Genomic DNA, 19,199 nt, shown 5'->3' with positions numbered 1-19,199 from the left:
AAGATGGGATAGTTACAAGATTTGAAAACTACAAAAACAGCATAAAAACAAATAGAACAAGAAAAAACTTGACGTACTAGAAAAAAAAAACTCAGTATGCCTATTTTAGTTTTAATCAGCTTAAAAATCTAACTCAACAGATTTTAATTTTTTTTAAATTGCTCCCCAGTGAAATCATTTTTAAATAGAGGGGATCCATACTCTAGCACCCTCTCATGGAGAGCCTGGGAGAGAGCGTACGAGTAAGTTACAAAGCTCTCATTAAAAATAAAGTTCATGTTTCCTATATTAAACCTCATAGAGTGTATTGTGCATAAGAAAGCTGCAGATGTTTGCTTCTGACTATCCAATACAGTCTGTTTGCTTTGGGTAGTAGGGAGATAGCGTGCGCGCGCACCTCTGAAGCCTGAAACTGGGGGTTGCGCGCTCGAGCTGCTGGATTTAATTGCGCACGCACACGCTCCTTGCGAGCGTGCGCTTTTGGGCTCATTGCGATTGCGCTCTCGCAGTCTTGAATTTGTCCCGCGGATGCATGTGAGAGAGAGGGGAAGCTCTCCCGTTTGCAAGCGGTGCATAAGTGTACAGGACGCGAGGCGATGCGCACAGCGGAGAGTCCCCAGAAGCGGACGTGGTGAGCGAAACAGATTTTTGAGCACAAGGAGACCAAAGTGGAAACTGTAAACATAATCGAGGGCAGCAAACCTTCGGCAGAAGTCAGTATTCCCACAGTTTTTTGAGCACGCGTCTCCAGAAAGCGAATCGGAGAAGGTCGTGTGCGGGGTGGACGGCTCATGTCTGACCGACTGCTCCAGACGCTGCCGTGCGCTCCGATGATGGACCAGCAGTGGTGATCCGGTGAACAATACAAGCCACCCTGGAGTCCTCAACAAGTCCACCGTGCTTTGAGAAAATGGGCTGTTTTTACACCGTGGAGGGGAGGGCTTTGCTGTAACACCGGCAGATCATGGCAGGGGTACACGCTTCAGATGCTGTGTCGGGACATTTTTTGGATCCTGCCATCGGCTCCCAGCCGGCCCAGGGCGCGACCAACGCACCGGGAATCACCGGCGACTCGGCCCCGCTGCCTCCAACCGGTACCCGGACGTATTTGGAGGTGTCAGCCGCTGCCCAGGGCTACGGGGCCGAGGGAGTTTACACCAATGGACGGTACAGGGAACACAGCAGTCCACGGATCGGGAGTGGCAGCCGTGATAATTCCGCCGAGAGAATTCAGGGAGCTGGAAACACACCTTGCGGCATCATGAAGGTTGGTTGATTGAAACACTTAATTCTCCTTCTCAATGATTCTCAAGGTGACACAAGGGGGTGTGCCACATTATAGTGTAACAAAACAAGAAAAGGTGGTGCAAATGTGTGGTAGACATGACCTAAACTGTGGCACTTCCAGGCACTTCAGGAGTCCCAACTGGATACCCCAGATAAATGAGAATTAAGCTACTTTTATTGAAGCAACTCTGGGTAGAAGTTAAGCACAACGGTAGAACGCATAAGAACAGAAACACAAGACACTCCTCAAGAATAATAAATGTTAAAAAACCTTCACATAGGCTCCACAAAACATCTGTAGAGGTTGAGTTCTTCATTTTTGCATTACAGCACATCTGGATGCTGCTGTAATCATCTTTTCAGTCTGGTCCTGCCTGAGAATTTGCTGTCTTGATCTGAATCAGTTGATATTGCTGCAGCATACTGTGCACTCACACCTGGTGCAGTAAGCTACTGTACAGTAACACACTTCAGTAAAGTAGCTGTAGAGAGTTTTTAATGTGTGTTTGTGCTGTGTGACATTTGTTGTTATTACTATGGCAGTCTTATAGTATTCTGCTGTTTTCAGTGAAGTTGCAGCAAGCTCAGGGTTAATTTTTTTTTTAAAACACTTGACAATGTGGGAGTAAAAACAGGTCTTGATGAGGAAAAAGTTTGGTGTGGTTTGAAACTTTTTCCTAATATAATCTTGATTTGTGGGCCAGGGGCAGGACATCATTCTCCATACAGCCTACTCAGTAATGGAGAGCGTGATTTTTAATATGTTTAATGGTGGCCCAGCCCTAATTAGTGCTCCCATTACTTGAGGTTAATTAACTGGTCTTCCACACACCAACAATAGGCAAAGGCAGGAAATTTTTCCCACATGATATATCTAATGTTACCCCAATTGTAAGCTTTTAATGCACAAGAAATCCTTGTTTCAACAACACTGAGTGCAGTCTGTTGGCATGACAGACCTCATCGTGGTCTTGTGTATTGCGTAGGTGGGACACACTGGAGAGTTGCATTCTGTCATATCAGACTTAGTTTGCTTAGCAACGACTCAAAACACTGGCTAATTCTCTGGTACCCCCATTATTAGATTCCCTGTGGATGTGGGCAAACCCAGCGCGTCCTCCCACAAACAACATAAAAAACAGACGCTGATTGAATGTTGTCGAGTCAATTGAATTCAAATAAACATACATTCTTTTGCTTTTTTCATCCTCTGTTTCTATTTCTAAAAAAAAGAAAAAAAGGCTCATCATATGGCTCAAAAGCCCTAAATCCCTCCTCTCCCTTCATCAGTCCATCTCTGTGAAGCTCATGAGCAAAACATGACAGGAAAGCTGGAGGGGATTGTGCTGTCCAAATTTGATTGATAACAAATCTTCAAAGGCTGATTCTCTGAAAACCGGATTTATATGATGTTAGAAAGTCATTCTGTGCTGTGCTCTTCGCTAGCACAGTGTGATGAAATACAGCAAATTCGCATGTATTGTCTAAAATAACCAGGGGTGGCTAAAAATGAGCTGAGGCTGTGTCGGGTTTCTGAAACCGACCCATGATTTCACTTCACTGAGAGGATATGATCTGCTTGATGTGTTTTGAATTCGGCATATTGTAGGTATTTGAGTGGCCCTCTTGTCACTCTCTTGAGTGTGTGACTTTGACATTTCTTCTTCAGGCTCTCTACCTCTGCTGGACCACATGTGCCTGCATGTCCTTGGTGAAATAAAGGGAGAGTACATCTATGTGAAAAGACTGAATTTTTAGACTTATCAGCTGACTGAACTGATAAAGGGAAACTCTACTCTACTCTACAGCCCGTGGAATTCACTTCTCTTATGTTTTAGCTGCACCTGAGACTGCAATCAGTGTTGTACTGTGGAAAACAGGAAGATATTAAACTAATGCTTTTTGCTGTAAGTTTAATAGATTACAATTTCCAAACACATTACCACTACAACATCCTCTACTCCTCACATCCTATATATCGGCTATATCCTGTTAGTTTTGTTGCAGTCATGTGACGACCTTGTATAACTGGTTTGAGCATTTTAACATTAAGATATCCAAAGCACAGTGGTGAAACTATGTGTTCTTGTACCGTTCCCTACTTTCTTCACCAGGTGTGTCCAGGAAGGTTTTTAATTTATGTGAGCACCTCTAGAAAGATGCATCACGAAATGGTACACACTGTTCGAGCAGAGCATGGTGGTAAAGTGGGTCAGCCATTCTGTAGACGTGGTTCATGTATAGCTACATCACACCCACCCACACTTTAGCAGCACTTTGCTGTATGTGTGTGTGTTTGAGTGGCGTTTCAAAGGTGAAGGGGCTACGAGTCCATGGGAATAGGGAAGCAAATGAGCTATTACAGCACTGTGTTACCTCATTAACTTGGCCCTCAACAAGCAGATCTTAAAAGAGAGGAGTTTGTGTGTCGGTCCCTTAAGCGGGCATCCAACTTTGTCCTCTTGTCATTTCCTCAGCGAGCTGACAGTGTCATGGTGGAGAGGCTGCAAAGTGGCTGGGGGGGTGGTGGTTTGTGATGTAGCCTTGTTATGTAATGCTGGACTGTGGACAGCTGCGAGGCTGGCTCCAGTCTGGCTGTTGGGTGGAGGGACAACCAGCACAACTAGGGATGGAGCAAACAGAATTTTACCAAGTATTTAAGGATGATATTGCATCTTAACAGAAGTATTCTTAATATTCATATCTTCTCCTTTCTTCTTTAGTCATTATTTTTCCTTGCACTCTGTAGAGTCCTTAACCATAACAGCAGATCAAACATACATTTTCAGAGATCTGAGAAAAGCAGTTCATGGTTGGGTTAATCCAAATAGAAAGCAAAACATCAGCAATCTAACACAGTTAATGTCCTCTGGGAATTAAGATCGATAAAGATCACACGGTTATCAGTTTGTCTTGTGTAAAGTCATCACTCCTATGCACCTTGGCACTCTGCCCCCCATGAGTGGCAGGATATCAATTTATCCTCTCATTCATGACCTCATATAATAGATTTGAGTCAGTGTGACCCAGTGTGTCCCTCATTAGCTCAAGTGTGTACTGGGATGTTTTAATAAGGACTGACATACTGTATATGATTGGCTTATGGAGGGGTCAAGATTATGAACTGAGAGGGAACACTTCTCTGAGTAAAAATAAAGTATAAATATAGGAGGTATTAAACAAACATTCAAGTGTTCTTTAGGCTTCTCAGGGGTTCTTTACTCATTTATATTCAGGCCAACTAAACTGAATATCTTTAGTTTAAAGGGGAGGTTGGAAAACTGCTCTTGGTTGTTAAAGGACAGAAGATATCTTGGTTAAAACTTGTTTGGATGTAATTTTGGTACGCTACAGGGCCTAAAAAGCGATGTCAAATAAGCACAACCACTGAAAAGCTCCTTCCAATCTCAAAGTCAGCTTCCTTCACTCACGGACCACATAAATAGAAAAAGCAGTTCACTTCTGTTTGACCACCTCTGGCCTTGATAACAGCTGCCACACATCGAGCCAGTGACTCAACAGAGGGCTTGTAGTGTCCCAGTGTTGAAACTGACCATGCAGACATCACAACCTTTGGTAACTGCCCAAGGTTGATGGGTGGATAGTCCTTTTAATGGTGCATTCAAGTCTGTCCTACAGGGGTTCCACAGAATTAATCTGTGAATACTCCTCAATCTTTTCTGGAGAACTCTTGAACAATGATAGGCTATATCATCTCATCGTAAATATCTGTCCCTCTGGGCTTTCATAAGGACTATAAATGGTTGGCTTGTAATGATGTGAAGGTATACTCTACCATTAAGGCATTGATTCTACAGGTAATAATAGACCCGGTGTAAATAATTGGTCACAGTACATCACATTTGAGTTGTAACATTAATCCACAAAGTGAGGTTTTCCTGTTATTTTATGCCTTTCACTTTCCACTTCACAAGCAAAACAAGCGTGAACACGGAGTACATTTGTTTATGTGCCGACCTATAGACGTGTAAGTCAAATAGAAAGGGAGGGCCCAGTGTGCACAGCATGTTGTTTGCCTTTGAGTATAGATTACAACTCTCGTCCTCTTCAGCATTACCACTTTGGGTTTTCCCAGATTTCCTCTCATAAACTGGCTACTTATAACCATATGATGATGTTATTTCCTCAATATCTGCAAAAGTGTTTAAAACTCGCTTGAGTTGGAAATGATTTAGTCAAGAAAGGACACATTTGTGAATGACAGAATGCTGCATATCGTTGTTTTGTATGTTTAAGACAGATGTGGTTGTATGACAGTTAATTTATTAATCCTTCAACAGCAACAAATTGGTTACTATTGTAGTTGATTCTTTAAAGACTTGGTATTTAGCTACAGAAAGCCTCATGGTGAAAGGAACACAAGTCATACACAGGATCTTTGTGACATTTCAAAAGTTTACTTAAAACCTGTCTGACACCTGGATATAAATGTAGCTGTAGGGGATCTGTCAGACAGGAGGGTGTCTTAAATTCCTGGCCTCTGATGGATCTCCCTGTCAGGCTGATTCTGCTTCAGGCTATTGTTTAGCTAATGTGAGATTTGGTTGATCCTCTCGAGGACTGAGGACACCTCGGTACAAGCCCGAACTAAAAACATTGATTACATTTAGTGGGATCATCTGAGATGATGTTGATGAGAATTAGAATAAGAGCGTACCCATGCCTCACTGCTCATATCACAGGCTTTACGTAGATTAAGAGCTCCCTTTAAAAAAAATTAATTTCAAGTAATGAACAGAGAGTACATGGCTGGAGATCCATGAAGTTCAAATAAAATGCCCTTCTCTTTTAAAGATTTTAAAGTGCATAAGAAATTCCCATGTCTCCTGCAACACTACCCCGTACTCAACGCTTAGATATTTTTGGAAAACAGAGCTCTGCACTGCGTTGAAACGGAGGCAGCAGAAGATGTGAAGTGGTGATTACAGACGTCTGGGTCTGCTGAATCATCGCTTGCTCTCTTGGCTGGTTCTCTCTTGGCAGATTCTCTCAAAGCAGCAATCTGCAAAATACAAACATTTCAAATAAGCCTCTTTGTATTTGAATCCTCAGCTTAGTGTCAAACAGAGAGCAAAAGTGTCAACCATTTTTTAAAGGTCACTCACCCACAGAGAAACACTGAGCTCCAGAGCCCCAAATGCATTCCTAGAACAAGTGTGATTAACAACTCAGTGGAGCAAATTTAAGCAGAATAACTTTGGTTTATGTTTTATGTTTTGTTTTTGTTTGGGTTGTTATTTCAAGGTTATTTGATAGGCCAAGTAAATTTGTATTGTTTCTGCAAAATGTGTTTTCATTTGAAGCTGCATCGCTGCCAGATCAGAGCAGAGAAAAGAAAAGGAGTCTAACAGGAGAGAAAAATAGATCAGTCATAGTCTGAATATCTTCGCAGGCATGATATGGAGGATCAATATCTGAAGGTTTCTTTTTCTTAAAAAATGAATACAAATCAATTTGTATTAACTTTCTTGTCTTTTTGGCATTACTGGTGCTGTGAACGTCCTACTAACATGGAGATAGGAGTGACAGTGGCTGAACAGAAGTGACTTTTTTTATTTATTTTTTTACCTTGACCCTATACTAAGCTGCATCTACAATATCAATACCCTAATGTTAATTAGCAAACACGAGACTCATCTGCCACAGCTCTAACAAGGATTTAGTGTATTTGACTTTCCCTTCTTTACAAATTTGTTGAGAGAGACTATCCGTCTCTTGTTCATGGGGGTGGGGCTGCCTAAAGTTGCCTCCTAATCCATCCTCCTCCTTTATTCCCTTTAAAGGATAATGACTTGAGCTGGAGCCTCAATTACCCATGTGTCAAATTGGGCCCCAGACAAAGAGAGTTCTTTTAAACAAGAACAATTGATTTGATTGGACACCACCAGAGTGTGTTTGGGGTGATGCCTTATCTTGATGATCCTTGTGGGACATGTGCAACCACAGCGGAGGCAGGTTGCCAGCATTTTACCGTATGTGCTGTCCTCATGACAGAGAAAAATCTCTAGGTAAAATAGTCAGAGCATCGGTTGGAGATGATACCACACAGAATTTATCAGAATGGTCTGCGCTCTCCCAGGATGGCTGTTGTCATTTTCAAGGACATAAGCAAGGATGAGTAATATTCAGATTTATCAGTCTGGATGTTTCCCGTGTTCATCTGGACTGAAGGAACGGGGGTCTGATGGATGAATAGGACAATATGTCTATGAGAGCTGCTCCACCTGGCTTTGCTCTGACATGTTTTTTACTGCCTGTAGACCATACGGCACCTCCTCTCAATCACATTTTTTCTTCTTCTCAGTGTGCTGTAAGATAGGAAGGGAATGTAACAGTATACTCAGAAGACTGCATGACTAAGGGTGATGAAACACTTTGCAATCATCAAAACAGTTGTTCTTTTTTTTTATTTTAACATTGCCGTTTCAAAGCAATCTGTGTAATAGCCCAGCTTTCCATTGTTTCTGTGTGTATCATGTGGGATTGGGAACAATTTCAACGTTCAAAGCTATACAGAAGAGTCAGGTGTGATTCTGAGCTACTCTCATTCTCCCATTTTGTCTGTCAGGATGTGTAGCACTCGTGCTTCACATTTCGCATCCTGTTATATTAAACCATTGAAGTGTGAATCCTAGGTTTTCCCCAGGTAATCCCACTGATGGGAAGGAAACATAGAAGATGGAGCCAGTTCTGTTCTTCTGGTTTCTTTCATTACATGACTTAATTAAAAAGAGCAGAAAAGGATGGTAACAGGTACGACCAGCGCCAAGTCCTCATCAGCCTTGCTTTATTTACTCAGACAGTCAATCTGTTAGGTTCGGCCTGCCGGAGGGAGTGCACTGTCTTCACGTCCGCACCATTTCATTCTTCTGTTCCTCCTCCTCCTCCTGCTGGTGCTCAGGGTGGTCTGATGGAGTTATCTCGGTGCCTGAGATCAGAACAGGGAGAGAACGATTAGTGTGTGTGTCTTTGCGCATGTGTGTGGTCATTTTCAGTCACAGTCAGTCCGATATTGGAAGTGACAGTGGTGAATGTTAATGGGGAATTCTGCAGCATTCTTGCAAAGTGCTAGTACAACAGCTTTTCTGATTGAAACAGAAGGAAACTCCTCACAGAACCATAATCAAGACAGAGGAATAAACAATTAACAACTGCTTCCTGAGAGAATACAATAAGATGTGGGAAAACTAATAATTTAAGACAAGGCTAGAGAATTGCAGACGGAAGGAAGTGATGCAACTCCTGACCATCTGACTTTGTGGGTGGATTTACATTAAAGCATGCCAGAGCTGGTGAGACATCATAGATATTATTAGGTGTTACAGTATACAGTGTGTGGATGTAGTCTGGAAGCAGTCATATACAAGTCAAGCTGTCTTGTGATGCACCTTTGGTTTTTTCAACCTGACATGCATGTATATAGATATGCAGGCCATTACCAGTGTGTGAATCAGAGTTCCTCAGACCGAATCATGGCCAACAAAAATTCTCCTGCAGAAAAAGAAATAAAAAATATTGATCATTAAACGACACTTGGCTCCAAAAAGCACACACTGCTGCTCTTTTTGGTCGGACTTCACCACAAGTAAAACACATACACTGTATAAAGAAAAATGGACGTAGTCTCTGGGATGTCAGCCACAGGTGACAGAGGTCCTGTTGCCATTTTTTCAGCTAATTTCAATTAACTTAATTATGTACGTCTTTAAGCCCTAATATAATTTAAACCGATGAGTTAGATGAAAATCTTCATGAATGGGAAAAATTAGCTATAGAGACCAAAACCATTTTGTGTATCGGGCTGTTAACATATTTATTTCTGCTGTAAAGTTGGGCAGTGTGATATGGGGCCTTACGGAGATTTATTTGTATTTTTCTAGTGCCAGCATCAAGTGGCCAGTTTGAGGAACTGCAGTTTTTCTGTTTTGCATAATTTGCCAGCCACGGAAGTTGCTGCTTGGTTAAATACAGTGGTTATGCAAGGGTGTAAGCCGGAGTTTGGAGGTTTGAACTATAATAGATTGGAGTGGAGACTTATCTTGTGGAGCTTAAAAAACAAAAAAACATTCTGGCTTGCTTATGATGTCTAGGGTCTAGATTTTTGTCAGTACGGATGCCAGTGTTGTTCCTGGGTTCTGTGTGATCCGCTTTGCTCTCTTTGCTTTCGTTTTTCATCACGTCCTTCCGCTCTCGTGTTCTACCTACCCTCACACCATGTCAAGACCCATGCCAACAACATCTTATTTATAGATTATATAATCGTGGGCTTGCTCATATATTTACTCATTCTGAAAGCTGAACAGCACAAAGGCGTTGTTCTTTTAGTTTGAGGACTACAAAGCAGAGCAGTTGTCTGTGTTTTCAGGTTGATAAACAGCATAATGAGATTTATCTTGCGATCAGTCTCTAGCTTTCAGTCACGTAACATCAGTGCTAGGTGTTAGACCACAATGATTTTTGGATAATGACTAAAAGTGTCTATAGCAGCTGTCAAATACTGAAAGCTGGCACCAAATGTTTGGTTTGATTTGTATTTTTCTTATTGTTTCTAATTGAAGTCATAATTCTGCTATTTTAGAATTGGTTTTGGCAGGTGCAAGTAGCTTTAGGTACCATAATGGCAGTTATAAATGATAACCTCAGAGAGGCCGTTGCCTGTAGCTCTCGATGATATAGAGCTCCTTTCTTATACTTTTAAAATTACATTTTCAACCAAACTGGTGGCATGCCTCTAGGGATGGCAATGTCTGTTGGCTGTCAGTCCACCACTTTGATAAACACAAATACCTTTTATTGATCCCCTGACTTCTGTAGCACACCATCAGGTTAAAATGTTCATTTGTCACCCTAAGTCTATATTTTGAGTTATGTGCTTATTAGTAAATGCATGTTGGCATTATTATTGTGAGCATGTTACCAGGTCAGTTTTTAGCTTTCAGCTCAAAGTACAGTACAGCCCTAGAGAGGAAGGCTCTAGATTTTTACTTTTGTTTATGGAGCTCAGCGCTCTGCAAAACTTGATGCAAAGTGCACACGATGCATTATGCATCACACTGAAAACAAATCCTCAACCATGTGTGCAAGTGTAGCGCTGAGGTGACCCCATTATGAAACAAACCTCTCAGTATTCAATAACATGTTCTCGCTTTTGGGTGTTATGATGAATGAATGACACATTATGGGTGACCGTGAACATCATGGATTCGTGTATGCGTGTATGGAGAGGCTTGTTGTCTTCTGAGCTATTCTGTATGTCTTTTAACCACTGTGATTTATGATCGCCACTGGTACACAGACTATGCCAAGGATTCACAGATGGTGCTATTTTTTTTTTTTTTTTCTTTTTGCCCTGGCACAGATGGCATAAGATGGGGATATTGTGGACTTTAAGCACAGGAGCTGAGTGTATATGTGTTTGGAAGGGGATGTGATGAACAATTTAATGGTCTTGTTTGATTCAGTGATTGAACCTTTTTTAAATTTTTGTGAAATAAATCTCACCAGGTGGTCAGAATTTATCTAGGAAATAATTGTACATGTGGAAAAATATCATTTAGGTTCTTCTGTTCACGCACTACATGTTTTATCTTTATAATTTACCGGCTATAAGCCATTCTTAAATCTTAAAGCTTAACATGAGATTGAACCACATTTGTCTTTCACTACAAATGTTACTACGACATTTTTCCACGGCAACATTATAACCACCAGAGCTGCAGAAAAAAACAGTCGACTAAAATAAACCAATAAATCTTAAAGGTGTTCATCTTCTTTATTTCAAAGGCAGAATTAAGATTTTTTGATGTCATATAAATCAGCAAATTATCCAACAAATTATCCAACAAATGAAATCATAATTGTTAAATCTGCTGCCACCGCAACCCGACCCTGCATAAAAGGAAATGAATCAGCAAATATCTTTGTAACAACAAGACTGAGCTTGCAAGACAGTTTTGTGGTTATATGTTTGGTACTTTTTCAGTTAAAAGTTTTTCAGGGAAATTCCACGATCTCTAGAAATCTTTAACGTTAAATATCGAGCCTAGGAATGGTCTCTGTTGATAGGTTGTTACCAAAAGAACAAATTGCCCCAGAATATGAATACATTTTGACCGCATGTTATATTTTGTTGGTAACTGTTGTTTAATCACAGTATTACACAGTATTACAGTATCAGTGATGACGGTAAAGCACAATCTCTTGTGCAATATTGCTTAATACTTTCAATGACTTTTCAGACTCACCTTTTTACACAGGAGACATTTGTCCATCCCAAATCCTGTACAGATGTTAACTGAAGCCATCAGCCTGTTATGTTTTAAAGATTTTGAACTGGCTGCTTCTTCATTCATGACCTATGTACACTGCCCCAGGCTGTCTTTCTGCAGGTTACAGTGCAAGCACGGGCATATGACTCAAACATTCCACTGATGCTTGAAAAAGAAAAAAAAACAACAAAGAACGAAACACATGCACAGTAGTAGCATTTGCAGCATGGGTTTGTCCCTCTGCAGCTAAACAAAATATGTTATTGACAATTTTTCTTGAGGGTTTCACTAAATGACTCATTCTACAAGTGTGTTTTCAGCTTAGTGAGAAAAAAGCTCCATGTACATCTCTTCTGTACAGTACACATGTCCAGATGGCTCATGTGTATTTGCAGTACTGTGCTGTGGTAGTTGCTGACTGAGAAATGGCCTTGAGAATATATAGGATACAAGTTTGGGGATTGGATTTTTAGATGCAGGGCTCTCATGTGGTCCCAGCTTTCTGTCTGCTCTGGGCTTCTGCTCCAACAGAATGAATGCCCTGTGTATCAGTTTGTATATTTATGTTTTCTCTGAAAGTATACAGTTTGTGTGTGAAGTGAGTAGCAGACTGGGCTTTTTTCATGACTTTGGACTGGGGGACTTTTTTTTATTTGTGTTCTTTGCATTGCATGTGTAGGGATCTTAAGAGAGGTGGATCCAGATTTTACAGTGTGAAATGTGATACTGCGCAGTGAGCTCTCCCCCAGAGCTGGGAAAATAAGAGAGGGGGAAAGTAAGAGGCCATGATGACAGAGAGGGAGTGTTTTTCTGAGTGGAAATGAAGACACATAGTTAAACAAGGTTGAAATGAACATTTTAGATCCATTTTAAGTTTGTAAAATACCCAGGTTCTTTAGGATAGTCCCTAAATGTTTTTTATCTTGTTCTCAGCTAAATAGCAAATACAGATTATAATGCAAAGATACAAAGAAAATTGAAAAATATTGCGGTTCAACTGCCAGAACGTGCCAGAACTGTGCTAACTTAAGAAATAAATAATTGTGTGGGTACATGCTACAAAAAAAGCAAGATCTGCAGGAAGCTCAAGTCAAGGTAAAATAAAAAAAAGAAATAAAAAAAACTTAACCACAACCTTTCAGTGTCACTGCAACCATCATCTTTGCATAAGCGATTCACCGTGTGACAATTGACGCAACTAAATGCCTAACTGGAATGAATATTGTTTCCACCACCTCATGTTTATTTCTGCTACGGTTGCTGCAGTTCCAGCTGAGCCTCTCAGCAAGGAACAAACACCTTTTTTCCCTCACAGCAAGAGGAAAAATGAGTCAGGAAAGGGTCGATATAAGTCAGGGACAAAACAAGTGGTGAAAAGCCTACATCCTTTCAGAACAGTAGGATCCCTGTGGCTTACCTCCCCCCAAACACTAACACCCACCCCCCAATTCCTCCCAAAAACAACCAAGTCTAAAATATTTTAGCTTGAACTACACTTCACTGCCAACCATTTTAGATACTGTGAAATGGACTCCCTGCCTTCCAGACATTCATTAGTTGCAGCTTATGCCAGTACAGAATATAATCTAATATCGATTAGAATCCATCGCAGGGAACATGTTCCATGTCTTTGGCAAAGTTTTGTTGTCATTGCGAGGTAACATACGTAGGTGCGAGGCTTTTTAATAATTCTGGTCCTTTTAAGTAAACTCTGGCCTCAGACAATGCTGAAAGAAAATCACCACCAGAAGATCAATAATAAAAAAAAAAACATATTTTGTGAATAGGAATACCATTTATACAACCATAAGTTTGCTTGGTCAATAAAGATAAAGCCAACTTTGATGTGACTTTTTAGTACTTGAATGCATCACTTCAGTAACATACAAACATAATGTTTGAAATGCTTCTATGGCTGCCTGGAAGCAACCAAAAAAAAAAAAAAAAAACTGAAAAGTACAAGTCATTTGAGCAAAAACATGCCAAATTACCAGTACAGCAAGTTCCTAATATCAAAGCATCCTTTTAATGTGGCAAACTTTAATGCTATTGCATAAATGTCAGATTCCAATTAGCCTGAACAGAGCAGGTCAGTCAGTGAGTAAGTGGGTACAAACTCTCAGCACAGGGTGACCCAGTTGTCAACAGCCTTGACAAGGTGTGTGAGAGGAGCCCTTTTTTTTGTCATGAGGTCTTTTTAGAGGGATGCAGGAGGTTCAGAGGAGGAGGAGGCGAGAGAGAGACGGCAATCCGGTTTTGTTTGTGTGCTTGCATGTGTGTGTGTGTGTGTGTGTGTGTGTGTGTGTGTGTGCAGTGGCAGAGGGGATGTACGCACACGAGCAAAGTGTAAATTTGAGTGCATGAATGTATGATTGTGTGAAAAGGTCAGACACTCATGCAACAGGAAAGTCGGTTTGGTAATCAGAAGGAATTAAGGTCAGCGTGTAGCTCTGATTGTCAGTGGGTTGGTGCGTGCTGAGGGGTGTGGGTGTAACACAGCATGGGCCAAAAATAAACATAAGAATTTCAATTAAACTACTTGTAATTCAGCGCTCACCAATTGATCCCAACAAGGCACACATCTGTTCTTAAGTCGTCGTATCTGACACATTTATAGCTGTTTGTAGATGGATAGTGTTCAATTAAAAGTGTTGCACAAGTGGAAACTTTGACAGTAATCATCTTCATGTTTGGCGTAGCTTATTTATGAGTAATGCACATAGTTTTGGTTTTGAAAAGTACAAATGTAGCCAGATCTTTTAAAAGATGCAGATAATTTTTAACAGATTTTGTTCCCACGCATCTAAAAATAAGAAACCGTTCACAGGAATTTACAGTACAAAAGGGGCTACAGCTGATTATTCTGAAGCTTAATCCCTTCAAACACTGCGATGTAAAAAAAAAAAAATGCAGCCCGTTGGCCAGACCCGGCCCGTCAAAGGGTATAATACGGCCTCTGGATGACTTTGTAAAATGTGAAAATTGTATAATTAAAAAAAATTTTTTTTTAATAAAATGCTATTCCTGATGAGCATACCAGGGTCACACTCTCTTAATAAGACTAGCAGGCTGTTGCCACATGCTTACTTACAGGCTACGTGACTTATCAAGTCTCGGCTACTGTTTAAACAGCAACCACTGGTGGAAGATGTCTTTGTGAAGAAGAAGAAAAGTGTTCGTGTTTCTGAGGAAAATGTTACAGTTGTTGGTGTGTTCATAGCACCTGTCAGTGCTCAAGGATTATAATATTCAGCGCCACTATCAGCCTCATCATGGTGAAAAATTCAACAACTTGCAAGAACAACTGAGAAATGAAGTTAAAAGAATTGTTGGCAGGTTTGAGCAGCTCAAAAAACGTCTGTTTTTAGTTGCAGCTGAGGGATAAGCAATGTAGCCATGTCATAGTCCGAGTTTATGAAGACATGCATGCTATAGGGTGCAGAAATTGTTTGCGACAGGCTTTTGCCAATTTATATATAATCTCTATGGAACATGGGATTCTTAATCTTGCTGGAGTTTTGAAGCCAAACTGAATCCAGAATTAAGTGATTTGTTGCATTTTTGGGTGTAATTGATTGAAGAAGTGTGAAGTTATTCAGCCTATAGGTTATTGTAATTGATTGAAGAAGTGTGAAGTTATTCAGCCTATAGGTTATTATGCAATGGTTTTACTGGACTGGCCCACTTGAGATAAAATTGTGCTATATGTGGCCTGTAACCACCCCTTGACACTTATTCTTTAGCAGATAAGAACACATTTAAATATTTTTTTACAACAAAAATAAATAAAAGAAATTTGAAATAGTTCACTCTTTCTTGCTTTAATTTAGAAGATTGATACCACTCTGATGTCCGTGTAATAAATATGAGGGTACGACCTGTAGTTGGTTAGTTTAGCTTAGCAAAAAGACTGGAAAACCAGGCAAACAGCGTGCATGCTCTGAGAACAAATATTGGTTTCCTTGGATAAAATATAAATTTTTATATATTTTTTTTTTTGCAATTGAAACCTAATTAAATTAGTAATTAAAAAACCAACACAAAAATACCTGCAGAAATGTTGCTCTATCTTTCTTATGTTGCTGCAGCGTATGTGAAAGTTTTTAAAATAAAATACATAAACATAAACATACATTTTATAAACACCAGTGAATTTCCACAGAAACCCCCAAAATGTTTTAAAGAAGAACACAAATTCATGAGGCTGAATCAGATTGCTGGCATGGAAATCTGAGTTACAGTTGGCCATGAAAAGTTTAGCACTCATCATTCTGATGGTCAGAGTTTCACTTCCATGTCTATTGGATGTGAATAGACACAGAGGTGACTCGTTGATTATGTTGGTGAATGCTGGGTGAGCTCCTTGTAGTGACTGGACAGATTGTTATTGTGTCGTGCTTACTGGGCTTGGCCTGGATGTTAAATGCCCCATGCTGGACCAGCAGCGAGGAAATAACATACAGATCAATGGCCCGACTGCTCTGTTGAATGCTGCTCAGCAATCGAGAGAAAAGAAAAGGGAGGAGGAGAGGAGGAGGAGGAGGCGAGAGTCGGCCTAAGATGGTGAGAAATGTAAAAAGGCAGAGGGATGGAGATGGAGAAATAGAAGAACTGAGAGGGCACTGTCTGTTCTACAGCTATAGACCATTAGCACCTTCAGTTGGCAGTAATCCCGAGCAGCGAGGGATGCAGTCTTCTCCCAACAGCACAGTCACGAAGCAGGAGGATACAGGGAGAGACGAGGAAGTGAGACACAGATGAAGGGTTACAGAGTGAAAATGTGAAGCCATACATTTTGCATGTCCACGCTTCAGTGGAGCCACGAGGGTGCTCCTCCTGTCTTCCTGTCCTTATTTAACCTAAGTATAGTGTAGGCCTGGTCTCTTCGTCAATGAGAGGTTTGAAATGACAGTTGTTTCAAACAGAAAAACACCACTTGTGCGAGGACTGGGCGGACACTGTTTGTCTTGAGAGACTCTCGAATGTGTGTGTTGTTTGGCAGTTGTGATGCGTCATCTTGAAAAAAAAGAAAGTGTAATAACTGGTTAGTCAGACAAAACAAAACAACAGTGGAAGCGTGTTTGTCCAGCAGATTGAGATTGACAATCACAGGGATCCTTTTGAGCCATACGTGTGATTACGTGTGTGTCTGTGAACTAGAGCTGAAAAAACGAATCGATTAAATTATGAATTCCTAGATTATTATTCGTTCAGTGTATTAGTTACATAATGGGTTTATTATAAGTCATATAGCTATGTTAAGGTTAGGGCTGCAACTTCTGATTATTAGTCGTCTTTAAACAAAACCTTAAATATTTCCTTTTTCAGACTGCGACTGGCAACTGACTGCATGCTTTTAATTTCAGGAATCTTGTTTCTGTGCCAAATTTCACTTCTCTTTTTTTCTCTCCCTTTTTTAGGTTTCACAGTTTCATTCAAGTCACACGCTTTACCCCAGTTGTTTACCCAACATTGCAAAGTGATTACACACAACCAGTTAGGAACCAAACCAGCAGAAGTCCCCTTCAGTCACGTGACGACTAGAATAAATAGACAATGCAAACATAACCGCTAAAATGTTTGTTGTCCTGAGGTAATAATTTAAATACCTCTTCCTGTCATATTTTTCGTACACTGACATGTAGTAACTGTTTATTTGAATAAATGATGATGAGCAGCAAATTAAGAATATAACTGTGCACAGCAACTTCCCAATATGACAATAAAGCTTTGAATTTTCAATGAGGGCATTATAGAACTGGACAAAGACAGTAAGCTAAGTAGGCCATGGCTGCCTATTGAAAGCAAATAGAGCGCCCTCATCTCTCTAAATCAGGCATTTTCTAAGAATCAATTATTGTGAGAGCAGATACCCCACTTCATGTTTATCAGATAATATTTATTTATTGTGTGTGTGTGTGTGTGTGTGTGTGTGTGTGTGTGTGTGTGTGTGTGTGTGTGTGTGTGTGTGACTGCAGATCATCTTAGATCACAAACGTTATTATCAATTGAAGTTCGTGTTCTGAGAAACGTAGGAAGTATTACTAGAAACTGCTGGCACATCTAATGCTTGTCAGTCATCTCATCACCTTGCGTAATTAGTATTCACACTGTATCCACAGACACCTCATGTTGAGATTCTGAAACTCCCTCAGGCCCTGCATATGTGCATGTGTGTTAAAGTGTTGGGAAACAGGTGCGCATTTCCCCATTTGCCCATCTTTGTTTACATTGCTCATGGCTGCGAGGAGGGTTACAATGTGTGCGTGAGGGTGTGTGTTATTGTTTATACGGTGGAAGAAGCATTCATGGTGCTAACAACAATGCCAGCCCCTGTGGCGCAGCCTCTCTTCTACCTGCCACTTACACTCCAGACTCCAGAGACCCATAGACGCAGAATGTGCGTGCGTGTGTGTGAATTTATGACTTTGTCGCTTCAAAACATCACTGCTGTCCTACACAATGGCACCACAATGGAGCCGCCTGCTTTTGCAGAGCCGTACGGAAGGAAAAGAGTGGAGATGAAAGGGTGAGAAAAGGAGGTCTGGCTAAGGATGCAGGGAAAGTGAGCGACAAGGAGAGAAAAAAACAAAACAGTATTGTTTTGGTGATGGAGCGCATTTTGATATTCCGGAAATAAAGAAAAGGAAAACAAACAAGTTTAAGGGAAGCAGGGGTGCAAAAGGAAAAATGTAGGTCATACTGAAGATGGAGATCAAACCAGCTCGGGGCCCAGAGAGGTCAAGGTGAAAGCTGGAGGGTTGTTTACGAAGACACAGAGCTACAATTGAATAGCAGAGGAAGAAAAAGGGGAAGGAAGAGGAGGAGAAGAACTTCAGGGTTCAGACGGAGAGGGTTGACGTGGTTGTCAGCTAAATCGTGAGGATGGCGAGGCGGCATTAGATTAGCAGATAACTGCGCAGCAATCCGATTAGATTCTAGTTTATCAAACAGTGATGCTCCGAGCACTGGAGTGGAACACAGGTGAAGGCCAAACTGCACATCCCGGCCGACTTCAGACTACAAGCACACAATCAACCACACACATGCACGTGCGCCGTTTGTTAATGTTGTTAAATGCTTTCCGGTCCGAACAGGAGTTTGTCCTTGTCAGAGGATGTGCTACTCCTCCCCTCTTCTCTCCCTCCCACCTCCTTGTCTCTCAGCTCACTGCCAGACAAGAAAGAGAGGAGAGGAAAGCGGATCACATTTCCTAGAGTCAACGCTGCATAGGTGATATAGGAACCTGGCAGCCAGCTATCAGTCATAAGCGTCTTATAGCCCGGCCCATTCTATGCACCTCTACGTCCTCCTCCCCTTACTTCAAGTATTGATTTCATGCTGACAGGAGTTGTGATCGCCGGCGTGGATTTGGCAGTGTGTTTGTCTACCTTGTGTGATACCTCTGTATGTTATGGCTGTCATGTATGTAAGGACGAACGGCGTGCTTGTGGTATCAGGTCATTTGCTACATCCGTTATCGATGGAGCTCTTCACTGGAAATAAAGTGAAATAGAGGCCTGCACTGTGGAAATGTGTTATTGACTGAGCTGAAAGTAAAGTACATCTCTGCAGCACTCATGAAGAAGCGAGGGCCACGCACACCTACAGGGCCATGCCCCG

At 41.1% G+C, this 19,199-nt stretch overlaps 1 protein-coding gene across 1 annotated transcript in view; it reads left to right on the top strand.

The window, feature by feature from the left end:
* The first annotated feature begins 466 nt into the window (after window positions 1-466).
* The window catches only part of plcl5 (phospholipase C like 5), a 60,272-nt gene continuing 41,539 nt past the window's right edge, over window positions 467-19,199 (top strand). Inside the window, exon 1 of the mRNA XM_010739751.3 lies at window positions 467-1,267. Coding sequence (XP_010738053.2) covers window positions 965-1,267 — 303 coding nt within the window. The 5' untranslated portion in view covers window positions 467-964. The remainder of the gene's footprint in view (window positions 1,268-19,199) is intronic.

Source organism: Larimichthys crocea, chromosome XII (assembly GCF_000972845.2).
Source record: "Larimichthys crocea isolate SSNF chromosome XII, L_crocea_2.0, whole genome shotgun sequence".
NCBI classification, from domain to species: Eukaryota; Metazoa; Chordata; class Actinopteri; family Sciaenidae; genus Larimichthys; species Larimichthys crocea.
This window is presented reverse-complemented; position numbering and strand designations above follow the sequence as displayed.